The sequence below is a fragment of the Artemia franciscana genome, chromosome 9 (genome assembly GCF_032884065.1).
Source record: "Artemia franciscana chromosome 9, ASM3288406v1, whole genome shotgun sequence".
Classification (NCBI taxonomy): domain Eukaryota; kingdom Metazoa; phylum Arthropoda; class Branchiopoda; order Anostraca; family Artemiidae; genus Artemia; species Artemia franciscana.
Genome location: NC_088871.1, coordinates 39,241,932 through 39,257,201, shown reverse-complemented (window position 1 = coordinate 39,257,201; position 15,270 = coordinate 39,241,932). Strand labels below are relative to the sequence as shown.

Genomic DNA, 15,270 nt, shown 5'->3' with positions numbered 1-15,270 from the left:
GTCAGATAAAGGAATCACACCAGGCATCAATCGTAAATCGAACATATTTGAAAATGTACATCGACTTAAACGAGGACGTTTTTGGGGTAGATTATTTATTTTATCAGTTATTTTAAACTATATTAATCAGTTTTTTCCTTTTTTATATTTTTTTTTCACAAACATTGCTTCTCTTTTATAGTCATTCTAATTTTACTATTGACTACTTTTTTGTGAATCATTTTCCAACAGCATCAGGAAACTCTTTGGACTGGGATTAATATCTATACGCTTCTCTCGTTTCAGAAGAGCTATTTTGGTGGAGTGTGCTTAATTAAAGTTCTCTAATTGTTTATATTAGCTTTACTAGTGTTTCTTCAAGGTTAAGATCAGCAGGAAAATGCAATCAAAACTTTTTTATGGACCTTGGTTCCTTACTGCTTTTATTAAAGATACCTCAAAAGTTGAAATCAATGGAAAATAGGATACTACTTTTAAGCGATTCTCCTACTAAATTGCAACAATGTTGAGATCCCGTCAGATTCTTGGGTACAGGGTTGCCACCATGGTCGGTTCCTAAAGTGCTATAAACGCCTAAATTTGCGTGTTACACATCCATTTTCGGCGCTATAATAAAAAAATTGACTTTAATAGTGCTAAAATAGCGCGAAAGTGCTACAGTTGGCAACTCTGATAGGATATAGTTGGTGATTTGCAAATCTTACCGTTTGCCCTGATCCAACTCATTGCTTCTTTTTTTCATTGGCTTTGGGCAAGAATAGTATATTAAAGCACACCTACCCATAGGGGAGTGGAGAAAGGGTAAAACTAACCAAGTAATATTGGAGGGACCGATCATGGCTTATATATAGACACGTAGATTACATGGAAGAAAAATCGCATGATCCGGGAATAGAATCATACTTTTCGATAGATTAGTCACCCAGTAGATATACAATGTCACGATCCGTAGCTTGAAGGGAGGAGGAGAAGGAGATCGCACGATATTTCTTGGTGGTAAGGGCTAAGACATGAAGATAACACATATTTAGACAAAAATCTTCCAATTTTTGGAGGGCTCTCATGTCTTCATTGTACCCAGGTATGCCCATCCCTCACCCTCTCCCCTCCATCCCTAGTAACGAGTATAGTATATACAAAATGATACACACTATTTTCAAAATGGTACAAGGTTGCCAGATTGGACAAATGATCAACCAACTGGAAAAGTTAATTTTGGCTAATGAAATTCATAAATGTAACCCCAATAAAAATTAGGTAACTATGAATTCAATATACAAAACAGAAAAGTCATAACACTTACCACAGACTGCTCAAATTTGGCTGATTCTGGCGAATGATGTGCATGATTTAAGCACCGTACCATTTTAATCATCAAAAAATTTTAAATTTAAAATTTTTTTCTAGGATTTGGTGGGATGCATCATTCACGAATTATGTCATCCTAATGATCTGAAACAAGTTTCCAATCACTTGAAAGAGACCCTTCAATCTGGTCAAAGTACAAGCGCCGTCTATCGATTACTAGTGACCCCACCTAGCCAGTATGAGAGTCATCTTTCGCCTGAGAAGGGTCAGTATATACATGTACAAACCAAGTCAAAGAGATTCCCAAATAATTCGAACGCCTCTGAAATGGAATTTATCATGGCCACCCATTCAATTTTGAGGTACGTTTTTCTTTGCCTTTATCAAAAGAGGGTTTCCTAAAAAATACAAAATGAACGCTCAGAAAGTATCGACATGCCTAAACTTAGTAAAGATGAGGTTGGAAGCAGGAAGTAAGCACGGCGGTGAATTGGATGCATTTGCATCATTTGGGTGATTTATGAAGGTGGCTGTGCAAGGAATCGGTCAAACCAGTGTACTTTTAACAGCGAATACTTTTGGAAAATCTCGCCTTCCATCTAGGGTGCGTCCAGTATTTTTGTTCGGGCAGGGTTTTTTTTTACAGAAAAACTGTCAAAAATTTGTTCATGGCTCTTTTTGTTACTTTTTTCCAACCCGGGCAAAAGCTTCGGGGAGGCGGGGGCAAACCTGGTAATCCCCCCTCCTGGATAAGGCCTTGCCTTGAATGTATTTTCTCTTGAATAGTGCTTTTTGCACATTTTGACTTTTATGGCTGCGACATTTTATACTAAGCATCAAAAGACGTTGCCGGATTGCCAAATTGATGCCATATTGATCAAATTAAGGTCTGCCTTCCTTGTGCTAGTATCTTAATGTATTAACGAAAGACGAAATTTTTGAAAAATATCATCTTCCATTATGGGCGTATCCAGGATTTTTGTTCGGGTAGGGTTTATTTCAGAAAAACTTTACAAAAGGTATCAAAAATTTGTATATATTAATTTTTGTTAATTTTACAAGCCAAACAAAAGTTTCGGGGCAAGGGGTCAAATCTGGTAATCGCACCCCCAGGGATACGGCCTTGTTTTACATGTATTTTCGCTTGAACGGCGCCTTTGGCACAATTATTGCTATGAATGTTATGCCAGGCATCAGAAGACGTTGCCACATTGGCGAATTGGAGCCATATTGATCAGATTAAAGTCTATATTCCTTGTACTAGTATCTATATGTTGATTTTTGCTCTCATGCGATTTTAGTATATCAATGGAAGACGAATATTTTTCTATTACTCCTTAGCTCTGATTCAGTCCTATCTATCCTCCGAATTAAAACTTTAAAATTCAGTCTGCAGGTTTTTTAGATTAATAATACTTCGGAAATTGGTCAAAATCAGTCAAAATCACTGGCTATTTTACTTTTGTCTCAATTCTTTAAGAACAGCTCCTGAAAAACAAGGGCCGTTTAATTAGAATCCGGATCTTTTTTTAAAATCTTACAACCAACCAACAAAAAAAAAAAAAAAAAAAACTTACAAGAACACTTATTGCTGCCTTAGATGTTAGCACGAGTGTTTTCATTTTTAATTCTAAAAAAAAATGAGGAGGGGGCGATCCCATAAAATACGGGATAATTTCTGCTCTTTTTAAGTTTTAATGCTGCTCCTTACTTTCAATTAAAAAAAAAGAAAAAAAAATCTTTTTTCGTTTAATTGCCTATACAGAATTATATTCCTGAGTAATGAGTGAACTTTTGGAAGTTTTAAGTTCAGGGTGCAAGAAAGGTTTGAATATTAATGTCAAGAAGACAAAATAAGTCGCTTGGGTTAGGATAAATGAGGGTGAAGAGGTGATAAACAAGAACGGTTAGGTAGATAACGGGAACGGGAGCTCCATTAGCTTGGTAAGGGGATGGTAACGGGTATTATGGTAACTTGGTAAGGAAGCTTGGTAACGGGAATGAATCGATCAAGTGGATAACTTCACCTATCTTGGTAGCTAAGTATTAGTAAAGATAGTAGATGCCGTGAAAGTGTAAAGAATAGAAAAGCTAATGAGTAAGATGTCTTTTTTTCTTCAAATTGATTAAAGGCTAGAAAAATATCAAAAGTTACAGGGAAATAGTAAGAATGTTGAAGTTTTTGGTGGATGGGGGGGCTATGTATTTGCCAGGCCAACTGACTCATACATTCTATATGTAAGAACAGAAATTTAAACACCGGAAATTGTAAAGTGCCTGCGTAGCGTTCGGACATTGCAAAGTCACAGCAGTTAACTTGTTCAGAAAAATAAATAATAGAAACCAATCAGTCAATAGTTGGGCCACGTTCTACAGATGAAGGATGACAGATCACCGAAGATTGTCCTTTTTGGCCAACCGTCTGGGGCTACACGGAAAGCGGGTCGTCCATGTCTGGGTTGGGAGTATGTCATAAATAAAGGTTTAAAGAAAATGGAAACTTCCTGGGAGGGTGCAAAGAGGGAGGCTTTAAATAGATTAGGTTGGAGGAGGAGCTTGCGTAGCTGTGTTGGCCTCAGGCGGCTTGGTGTTGCAGTGAGTAATAGTAGTAGTAGTAGTAGTCTTTGTGAGCGGAATTTAGTTAGCAACGTTTCCCATATCTTCAAAGCAGCGCCAGCCCGTTGTTGAGATACCGTATCTGGTACAACACCATCGTCTACATCATAAATAGTATCAAACTTCCCAATGGAACGTTTTCTCCCACAGCCTGCAAATAAATTTAAAAAGGAAAAAATCCAGTTTAACGACTCATTACCAACTTAAAAATTATTTTATTACGTTAATGAAACTTTACTGGATGACTTTAACAAAGGCATTAGCAAGAAAAATTCTAACGGTTCGAATTTATAACAGGAAATCTTTTCCAACAGGAAAGCAAAGCATAACTGAAGCATAACTGAATCCACCTTAAAGGCTGGAAAAACATTGCAACCTCCACCCCCTGAATGAAAAATAAGCAAATATATGCTGTTTTCAGCCAGTTGAAAATAACGGAATGGCCTGTCTAAAGGTTTTTTCTTTTTTTCTTTACAATAAAATAAATGACCACCTAAGTCCAGTGGCTTGTCGCTATGGTCGACTTAACATTTATAAATAATAAATATTGGCCGCTGTTGGTTTGGAGCTAAAATTTCGTAGTTTTTGTATTAATTCTGCTATTTCATCTTATTATATGATTTAGGCATCTAAACCTTATCCATAGTTCCTTAAAAAAATCCTCTAGGTATTGTGAAGGCTCTACTGCCCATAGGACACTAAACAAATGCAAAACTTAAAAATCTTTGTAACATAAAAAAACCGTCTTCCTAAAAATCCCTCCCAGATCCCCCCGCTCCCTAGAAAAATCATTCTAAGGTAGATCCTCTTTTAAGAATCCTGTTGCGTCATTTGATTCTGTAATTGCTTGTTTATTTTGTGGCGTTAGTTCCTCTAATTTCCGAGTTGAAAACCATTTACTTTAGAATTTATTGATAATATTAAGTAAAATAAGTAAAATTTAGAATTAAAAAAAAATATTTATAATTTATAAATTTATTATATATTTAATTATAATAATTTAATTATTATTTATTTATTATATATTATAATTTATAAATTTATTTATAAATTTAAAATTTACGAGTAAAATTTAAAATTTAATAATAAATAAAATAGCAACTCTGTGTTTGATTTAGCACTAAATGTAACTTTAGTCAAATTTTACAGTTATTTATCATTGCAATAAAATACAATCAACAAGAAGTCTTCACAAGACATCCATTTTAGAAAGATTGATTTACTCAAAACAATAGATCTCAGTGGTGCACTCAGAAAATAATTTTGAGGGGGCTGACCAGGGGCCCCTGGGCCAATCAACGGAGAACTTTTAAATTCCTTAGAAATATCGGTATTTTAAGGAAAATTTCTAAGGTTTTCATCTGTTTTTTTTCTTGAGGGGTGGGAGGGGGTGATAGAGCCCCTTTCGCATCCCCTTGGGTGCGTGCCTGATAGCGTTATGGGCCAGGGTCGTACTTAGGGTTTTATCCAGAAGAAGTTGGTTTTGTTGAAATTTTGTTAAAAACGTCATTCGATTATATTGCTATTCGAGCAGTCAGACGGATTAGTTCTTATTGGTCGACCGTTCCCTCACTATCATAGCAAGTTAACTAATTTTTAAAATTGATTAATTTGATCATAGGTAAATTTGAGCCTAATATATAAGATGCCGATCAGTCATTAAAGGAAAGTTGAATTTTTTCAAATTATTTGACATAACGTGTAAAATTTTCCTAGAAGTATTTTGCGATTGTTGAAAATGGCGAAAAAATATGGGCACGGACCGTAAACATCATATTAAACTCCGTTCATCGAACTGATCTCGCGGGGTCGGTAATCGGTATTTTACCGGTTGAACGGGAGCCCACTTCCTTTATTCATTAAGCCCAACGGAGCCAGCGATCCAGTTGAACAGGAAACCCCATTTTAGTCCAGCTCGGAAAGTACAGCTGAGCTCAACAGGTTTCAAATAAGATTGATAAACAGATCAGGGCCTAGGCTCCCTTCCTTTTTTAAAGTTTACTTTAATTCTGTAAACTTTTTTATGACTTTACCGGCTTTTGTCCAGAACTCAACCTTATAATTGCCTTTAAGTATGATAGTATGAACTGTATGATAATGATAGTATGATTAATGAGTTTCTTAAATATGGTGGCTCTGAGGTTAGTAATAAGCTACTGAAGATTATGAATATGATTTTGAAAAAGGGAAGTACCCAATGATTTTAGGAAAACCTTAATTAAACCACTGTATAAGAAAGTTGACAAGAGTGAGTGCCGTAATTATCGAGGCATTAGTCTGGTCTCTGTAGGTAGCAAATTATTGAGTAATATGATACTTTTTAGACTGAGACATGCTGTAGACAAAGTTTTAAGGGAAGAACAATACGGTTTTAGAAAAGGTAGAGGATGTGTTGACCATGTTTTCACTCTTAGGTTAATAATTGAGAAGTCCCTTCGTTGTCAAACACCTTTGGTCCTCAGTTTTATCGATTATGAGCAAGCTTTCGATTCTGTTGATAGAAGAGCGTTAACAAAGGTCTTACCGTTATATGGTATACCAGAAAAATACATTAAAGTGATTTGCGTTATGTACGAGAATAATACTGCTGCGGTTAAGGTAGGAAATGAGGTTTGCAACTGGTTTTGTGTTAAATCAGAAGTTAAGCAGGGTTGTGTTCTATCCCTCTTTATGCGGTTCATTTTGATGGACTTCGTCTTAAGGAGCACAGGAAAGGCAATTGGAGACCATGGAATCAAATGGGGAGGAAGAACGCTCCTGGACTTCGATTATGCTGATGATTTAAGCATATTAGATGAAAGTGTGAACAAAATGAATGAATTTTTAGAGGTTTTACGAGTTCAGGGTGCTAAAATAGGCTTGAAAATCAATGTTAAGAAGACTAAGTCACTAAGGCTAGGAATAAGTGAAGATGAACAGGTGACATTAGGTAACGAAAAGATTGATCAGGTTAGGAGCTTCAGTTTCCTTGGTAGTATTATTAGTAAAGATGGTGGGAGCAGTGAAGATGTTAAGAGTAGAATAGCTAAGGCTCAGGGTGTTTTTTCACAGTTAAAAAAAGTTTGCAAGAATAGAAAGATAAGTCTACAAACCAAGATTAGAATATTGGAAGATACAGTGATGACAGTGGTCAAATATGGCTCTGAAACATGGGCACTCCGAAAAGCAGATGAAAATTTACTTGATGTTTTCCAGAGAAATTATCTACGGATTGTTCTGGGTACCTGGCTGAATGGCGGCATTTCAAGCAGTAGGTTGTACGAAAAGTGTGGGGCTATAATGAAAGAAAGGTTGAGATGGCTAGGCAACGTTCTACGGATGAAGGATGACAGATTACCGAAGGTCGTCCTTTTTGGCCAACTGTCTGGGGCTACACGGAAAGCAGGTCGTCCTTGTCTGGGTTGGGAGGATTTCATAAATAAAGACTTAAAGGAAATGGGAACTTCCTAGGAGGGTGTAAAGAGGGAGGCTTTAAATAGATTAGGTTGGAGGAGGAGCGTGCGTAGCTGTGTTTGCCTCAGGCGGCTTGGTGCTGCAGTGGGTTAGTAGTAGTAGTAGTAGTAGTAGTAGTATTGGGGGGAGGGGTGATAAATGATACAGGGAGTGGTGTCCCCATGGTGCCCCCGCTCGTTTATAGAAACAGGAAGGCACTTAAGTTGTACGATTAAGTAAAGTTAACTAGAAACTTTACACTAGAGTCAGAGTCATGGGCTATTCTTGTGGCGTTTGTGGTCATTTAAGCACATTTAATAGGTTTCAATGAATTTCCCTAAGAAGCAATCTGATTTAAAGATGTTTGTTAAATGGAGATTAAATATTTTTGTAATTTAGAGCATCCAATGCTGTTTTCTGCAGGCACTTAAAATCACTGTACAGCTTCCTTTTATTATCCCTCCAATTGTCCAACCAACAAGACAGGCACATAGCTCGTTCCAATTGTTTTGAGGCTGGCAAGCGAAGGAGAGAGTGCTTGAAGAACAGCTTCATCCGACGTTACACTACGATCTGGAATGATCTTCCTGCGGAAGTAATCCCTAAAAATTTCTTTATTGACTCTTTCAGAGGAAGATTCAATAATCATCTAAAAACATCGGTAAAAGACTAGCGGTAGATTAGATATTTAATTATGCCTGGTGCCGTGAATAAAAAAAGGACGGTTGTTAAGGTTGAATAAGAATCTTCTACCCCCTGAGTGCATAAAGACAGACAAATGAGTAGCTTGGGTGTTTCGTCATGCGTTGTCTTGCCCTTTTTGTTTTGAAAATTGCTTCAATTAAATCAGGCGGCTTAGTTATTATTTTATGGGCTTAGTTATTTTATGGGCTATTATTTTAGTTATTATTTTATGGGCATAGGAAACTAGATACCTTAAAAAAAGTTTTACAAATAGAGAAACTTCTAGATAAAATTCAAAAATTCTCTTAAATATTGCGTCATTTCAAGTCATGTTTTCTTGCTTTTTTTACAGTGATTTTTCTTTACTATTAATTTCTTTGTTTTAAAACCATTTTCTTGGTCCGAAGATTATACTGGAAAACTTTTATCTTTTCTCGCCGGAATTGTTTAATAATCTAAGCTCTTGAAAAAAAAAATATGAGAAAATTTCTTAGAATTTAATTCTTAGAAAACTATGGCTTTACTCCAGTATCAAAGCATTTAGTAAAAATACTTAAAATTCCGAATTCAAAGAGATTTATGTGAAAAAACTGATTCTATCATCTTTATTCCGATGTTCGTAAGAATTATTTTCATCGTAAAAGCAGTTAATTTCTTTGAAATTTACATAAAAGAGAAGCAGACAAATTTATCCTGAAGAATTTTGACAAGTCATGGGTTTAAACAATAGAGATATCCTGCGATTCTGAAGGAAACATGCTGAATAAATAAAAGTAAGACCATTAAATTGCTTATTCCATGCTCTTTTCAAATAAAATAATCATATTTCTGTCAACTCCCCCCCCCTGATGGTAGCCCTGCTGAAATATATATCCAGTAATTGAATCTGGTAATATGCCATAGGCATTTTGCTATAACAGATTTCTGCACTCTCGATTTCATATTATAAAATAAGAATTCCATTGTTGTACTGTCTTCTTTTAGTTCCATACATATTTTAAGGTTATAATTATCTTATTGTATTGCATTTATTTATTTAGCATGTTTCTTTCAGAAGCGGCCAACCACCAAATATTTACCTAAGATTTTATACAATCGTACCTTTTGTGTTCTTTCTCTCAGTTTGGTTTAAACATTGTTATAAAAAAAAATAATAAAAAATAAATGCAGTGCTACCTACTTGTGCATTTTGTACTTTTATTTTACTCAACAACTAACAAAAATGATAAATTATAGCATGATATTTAGAAATATTATAAAATAAAAAATCTAATGGTAATGCTTTTATTTTGTTTGGAATATTTCCTTTAGAAGTGGCCAAAAATGCTTAAGAAAAATGGTAGAATTTTTCATTTTTGTTGAGTAGGAAGGGAAGTAGAAAAATTTTAGGGCTATGTCTGTGACAATTAAGGGGGCGGGGCTTCATTGTCAGAAAAGCGACCATGAAATTTCGAAATGAAATAAAATAAGTAAAAATACCATTAAATAACAATTTAATGGTGCTGCTTTTATTTTTTTTAGCATGTTTCTTTCGGAAGTGATCACCCACTTAGTTTTTACATAATTTTTACAAGATTTACATAAAAAAAATCTTAAATTCTATTTAGTCCTAAATTATCTTTAATTTGGTGCTTATCAAATGAGATAAACTTATCTGTAAGGTTTGTTGCTCTGGCTGAAAAAGCTCTTTTGGTTATCAAACAGTTCTTGGTAACGAACTGTAGGTAAGGAGAGACCCGGCTCAATAGTAACCGAAACTCCAAGAAACAGGTCGAATTTTTATGCTGATTTCAAATATGTAAGTTTCATTAAGTTTAGTCTTACTTATCAAAGATTACAAGCCTCAGAAAATTTGCCTTATTTTTGAAAAAGAGAGTGAAACCCCCCTAAAAGTCATAGAATTTTAATGGGAATCAGACCATCAGATTCAGCGTATCAGATAACCCTAGTGTAGAGGTTTCAAACTCCTATCTAAAAAATAATGTGGAACTTTGGGTTTTTTTGCTAGAAGAAAGATCACGGATGTGTTTTTGTTATTATTTTTTTTTTCCTGCGGTTTTCTTTTCGATCCAGTGGTCATAGAATATTGTGATTGGGGCTCATTCTAACGGAAATTAAAACTTCTAGTCACCTTTGTAAGTTACAAAAAGATGGGAGGGCAACTAGGCCCCCTCCCCGTTGTCCTTTTTTTTCAAAACAGTCTGATCAAAATCTTGAGATAGCCATCTTGTTCAGCATAATTAAAAGCCCGAATAACTATGCCTTTCAACATAGAATGACCCCCTACAGCCCATGGGGAAAGATCTTTAAGTTACAAAATTTGCCCAGTGTTTACGTATAGTATTTGTTAGTGGGAAGTATGCATACATTCTTCTGGGGGGTGGGGGGGAAGCAAATTTTCTAATGGTGGTATTTTCTACGGGAATAATTTTGAATGAGGGAGGGAAGTTTTCATGGGTCGGATTTTTCAGGGGAAGTTTTACACTAAGGGTATTTGCTAGAATTCCTTTACGAAATTCTTCTTGTGTCTCGTTTTCTCATTGCCGACTCAGTTTTACGCGTTGAGATGTCAAGGGTAATTGTCTTGGATAAGTTTTCACCAGGATTGAATTGTCCAGAGAAAAAAAATCTGTGGAAAGGGATTTATCCGTGGAGGTGTAGCCAGATTTCCTGGCCTTGCTTAAAAAACGATCAGAAATTGAATAAAAAATCAAAAGAAGTTGTTTCAACTGAAAGTAAGGAGCAATATTAAAGCTTAAAACAAACAGAAATCATTACGTAAATGAGTGAGGTTGCTCCTCCTCAACACCTCGCTCTTTATGCTAAAGTTTGAATTATGTTCCAGTTGCTTAAGAACGACACCAGAAATACTGTTCGTTTAATAAGAACAATAAGAAGCTTTTTTAAAAAGTACTAAAAAACTTCAGCGTAAAGAGCAAGGTTATGAGGAGGAGCAACCCCCCTCATATACGTAATGATTTGTGTTTGTTTTAAGTTTTAATGTTGATCCCTACTTTCAGTTCACAAAATTTGTTTTTTCATTTAATCATCTAGCAATAATCTATATTTAATAATAATAATAATCAATTTTTGATATTTAATTAAGATAACTGGGCTGTTTTCTCACTGCTGTAGTGTTATTTGTTATTTTATTCTTATATAGACCTGTACTGATAAATATTCTTCTATCCTATTGCTTAAAAATGAATTCTTAAATTCTATTTAGTTGAAAATTGTTATATATATATATATATACTAGCTGTTGGGGTGGCGCTTCGCGCCACGCCAACACCTAGTTGGTGGGGGCGCTTCGCGCCCCCCCAAGCCCCCCCGCGCGCGTAAGTCGTTACGCGCCATATTTGTTACGCGCCATTGTAGTTGTGTCCCTGTGTCCCACCTGTGAATATATATATATATATATATATATATATATATATATATATATATATATATATATATATATATATATATATATATATATATATATATATATATATATATATATATGTATATATATATATATATATGTTTTTAACTACGTAAAACTTGCGAATATACAACATTCTTTGCTGTCCCATTGTCTGTGCATATAAATAGATTGTCAGGTTTACCGACTCTTGAACATGCAACATATAATGGTCCATGGGAAAACAATCCGTATTCAGATCTATACCTCATGATTCTAATGATTGCCCTTGAGCTTTGTTGATGGTGATTGCTAATCGACCATTCCCTGAGTCGCCATCGTCATTTATATATCCCCCTGTGCACCCCGGCGTCCCCTTTGTAGTTATGTCCCTGTGTCCCGGTCGTCATTTATATTCCCTGTGTCCCGGTCGTCATTTGTGTCCCGGTGTTCCAGTCTGTGATTTCTCTTTGAGTGTCCCGGGCGTCATTTATATTCCTTGTGTCCCGGTGTCCCGGTGTCCCGGTCGTCATTTATATCCCCCTGTGCCCCCCGGCGTCCCCATTGTAGTTGTGTCCCTGTGTCCCGGTCGTCATTTATATTCCCTGTGTCCCGGTCGTCATTTGTATCCCGGTGTCCCGGTCTGTATATACATTCGTTTTTTAGTTTTGTTTTTCTCCTTTATTTTTTTCCTTTTTTCTTTTTTTTCTTTTTTAGTTTATTTAGATTTTTAGATTTTTTAGTTTTTTTATTAGTTTTTAGTTTTTTTGTAGTTTTTACCATTTTTTTAGTTTTTTTAGTTTTTTTTTTTTTACTTATGTCCTGGTCGTCATTTATACTCCCTGTGTCCCGGTCGTCATTTGTGTCTCGGTGCTTTGTTGATTGCTAATTTATATTATATTTATATTTATATTTTTTATATTTATTAATATTTTTTTAGTTTTCTTTTTCTCTTATTTTTCAGTTTTTTCCTTTTTTTTAGTTTTTTCTTTTTTAGTTTTTAGTTTTTTTTTTTGTTTTTTACCTTTTTTTAGTTTTTTTAGTTTTTTTAGTTTTTTAGCTTTTTTAGTTTTTTTATTAGTTTTTAGTTTTTTTTTAGTTTTTGCCTTTTTTTAGTTTTTTCAGTTTTTTTTAGTTTTTAGTTTTTTACCTTTTTTTAGTTTTTTTTAGTTTTTTAGCTTTTTTAGTTTTTTTCTTTTAGTTTTTTTTGTAGTTTTTACCTTTTTTAGTTTTTTTTCTTCTTTTGTATTAGTGTGAAATAATTCAGACGTCATATGCGGACAAACACGACGTCACTCGACAGACAGACAGACAGACATAACCCACAAACAACTTATTTTTATATATATTTATTCATATTTTTTTAGTTTTCTTTTTCTCTTTTATTTTTCAGTTTTTTCCTTTTTTTTAGTTTTTTTCTTTTTTAGTTTTTAGTTTTTTTAGTTTTTTACCTTTTTTTAGTTTTTTGTTTTTTTAGTTTTTTAGCTTTTTTAGTTTTTTTATTAGTTTTTATTTTTTTTGTAGTTTTTGCCTTTTTTTATTTTTTTCAGTTTTTTTTTAGTTATTAGATTTTTACCTTTTTTTAGTTTTTTTAGTTTTTTAGCTTTTTTAGTTTTTTTTTTCTTTTTAGTTTTTTTTTGTAGTTTTTACCTTTTTTAGTTTTTTTCTTCTTTTGTATTAGTGTGAAATAATTCAGACGTCATATGCGGACAAACATGACGTCACCTGATCCACACACAGACAACTTATTTTTATATAGATATATATATATATATATATATATATATATATATATATATATATATATATATATATCCTATTGCTTAAAAATGAATTCTTAAATTCTATTTAGTTGAAAATTGTTATATACATATATATACATATATATACATATATATACATATATATACATATATATACATATATATACATATATATACATATATATACATATATATACATATATATATATATATATATATATATATATATATATATATATATAATAACGATAATAAAAAGTAAGTAATAAAACGATTGAACCCAAATTTTTTCAGGATATTTTGTCTATTCTCATTACTATCAGTTTGATCTAAGCCTTATTAAAAAAAAATATTAATAAAAAATAACGACCCAGAAAAATAGATTATCATTTGCAACGCTACCTATGCACGCGTTGTTGTACGTCACAAAATGACGTAGAGAGTTTACACCATAGCTCAATGAGATTTATTAATGCAACCGGGTACCTGGTTTATCCTCTGGCGGTAAAATTCGTCATTTTTGTTAGTTGTTGAGTAGAAAGTGAAGTGAACACAGAAAAGGATAGGAGTTTTATTGTTCATTTATTAAAAGTTGGAATTTATCTAATTTGAGTTTGATTGGTTTTGTAAATGGAAGCATTTTTTCTAGTGAAAACGAGTTCAAAGCTCCCGAGGCTCCAGGTTTTAACCGGCGGCCTGATATGGGGCCAATGAGTGGATTACGGCTAGCAGAAGGTAATCCAGTGTTAACTAGTGTAGTACGTGGTGCAAAACCGAAGTTAAAATTAGAACCTTGTGACGTGTCCGAACCTAACACAACAATGAATAGTGGAACCTCTTTCACCTCTTATACCGACCTCAATCTGAATGGATTTGATTTTGAATTGTTTCCAACATCAACTTGGGATTTAAATTTAACTGGGGCCGAGGAAGACCCCCCGCCTATGCCTTCCTTGACTCCCCTTGGTCCACCCTCAACTCCTACTCAGTTTGATGGAAATGGAGGCATGTGGAATAGTCCTGCTAGACCTTCGTCCTTATCAAGACCCAATTCTCGTCAGAGTTCTACTACTCCAAGACCCCCCAGTGTACCTGCATTTAGCCCTGCTGGAAATCTAACAGGTATGATTTATAAATAATCTTATCGATTTTGCTGCGAGATTCTTTTTTCAATTAAAACTGTTAATAGGCCTAGCAAAAGATAGGCCTACTGTTTGGTTCAAAACTCGTTCTAAATGTAATATTTGCTACTATGAGAACTACCCCCCCCCCCATTTAATGCATACGTTCATGATTTGATCACTACTTTGTAACTCTAAGGGTAGCTTAAGTTGCACAACTTGTTTTAGCTCACTGTCCGTATGGGTGCAGCATAATTCCCCATCCCAGTACAGGTCCAGTGGCATGAATTGGGAGGGGGTATATACCTCCTAGTATTGGAAAAGTGTCCTTTGGGGGCATTTTCACTGAAAAATAGTTTTCTGTTTATTTTCATTGAAAAAAAAAAAACAAAACAAGTTGGCCTCCTAGATTTTGAACAATACCTTCCCCCCCTCAAAGTTTTTGCGAATTGAACCACCTGTATCGATCAGTTCTGGACTTGTTATGTTACCTGAAATTTTAGTGAGACATTGGTGTAAGCCGTGGCGTTAGTTTAGAAAATTTGGGTGAGGGGATTTTTGCTCTATTTAAGTGAAGATGCCAAAAAATGAATCCAATGAAAATACCATCCCCCCAATAAAAATAATGTTTTTACGAAGTCTAGGGGTGGACACCCCCTCCTAGCCTTTAATTAAGCGTCACATTAAGAAGTTCTTTCACCAGCGTGCACTTTACATTAACTGGGTAAAGTTGGTAGGGAACGACAGGTGGTGGGTAAGTGACAAGAAACATCTCAGGTTCATGTGAATCATTCTATGGAATGCTATTTGTACAGACACTCACTTTTCTTCTTTTCTTTATCAAGGGATCTTTTGAACATTTTGTAAAGATATTGTTATTTTCCCAAAACAGATTTCTTTGATTTAAGATACAGAATAAATTTTCCCTGGCTCTTTTGAT

The 15,270-nt window shown here is 34.4% G+C and overlaps 1 protein-coding gene across 1 annotated transcript in view; it reads left to right on the top strand.

Annotated features, from left to right (window-relative positions):
• The window catches only part of LOC136030821 (nuclear receptor coactivator 2-like), a 228,908-nt gene that overhangs the window by 71,785 nt on the left and 141,853 nt on the right, over window positions 1–15,270 (top strand). Inside the window, exons 5-6 of the mRNA XM_065709866.1 lie at window positions 1,408–1,670; window positions 13,859–14,331. Of these exons, the coding sequence (XP_065565938.1) occupies window positions 1,408–1,670; window positions 13,859–14,331 (736 nt within the window). The remainder of the gene's footprint in view (window positions 1–1,407; window positions 1,671–13,858; window positions 14,332–15,270) is intronic.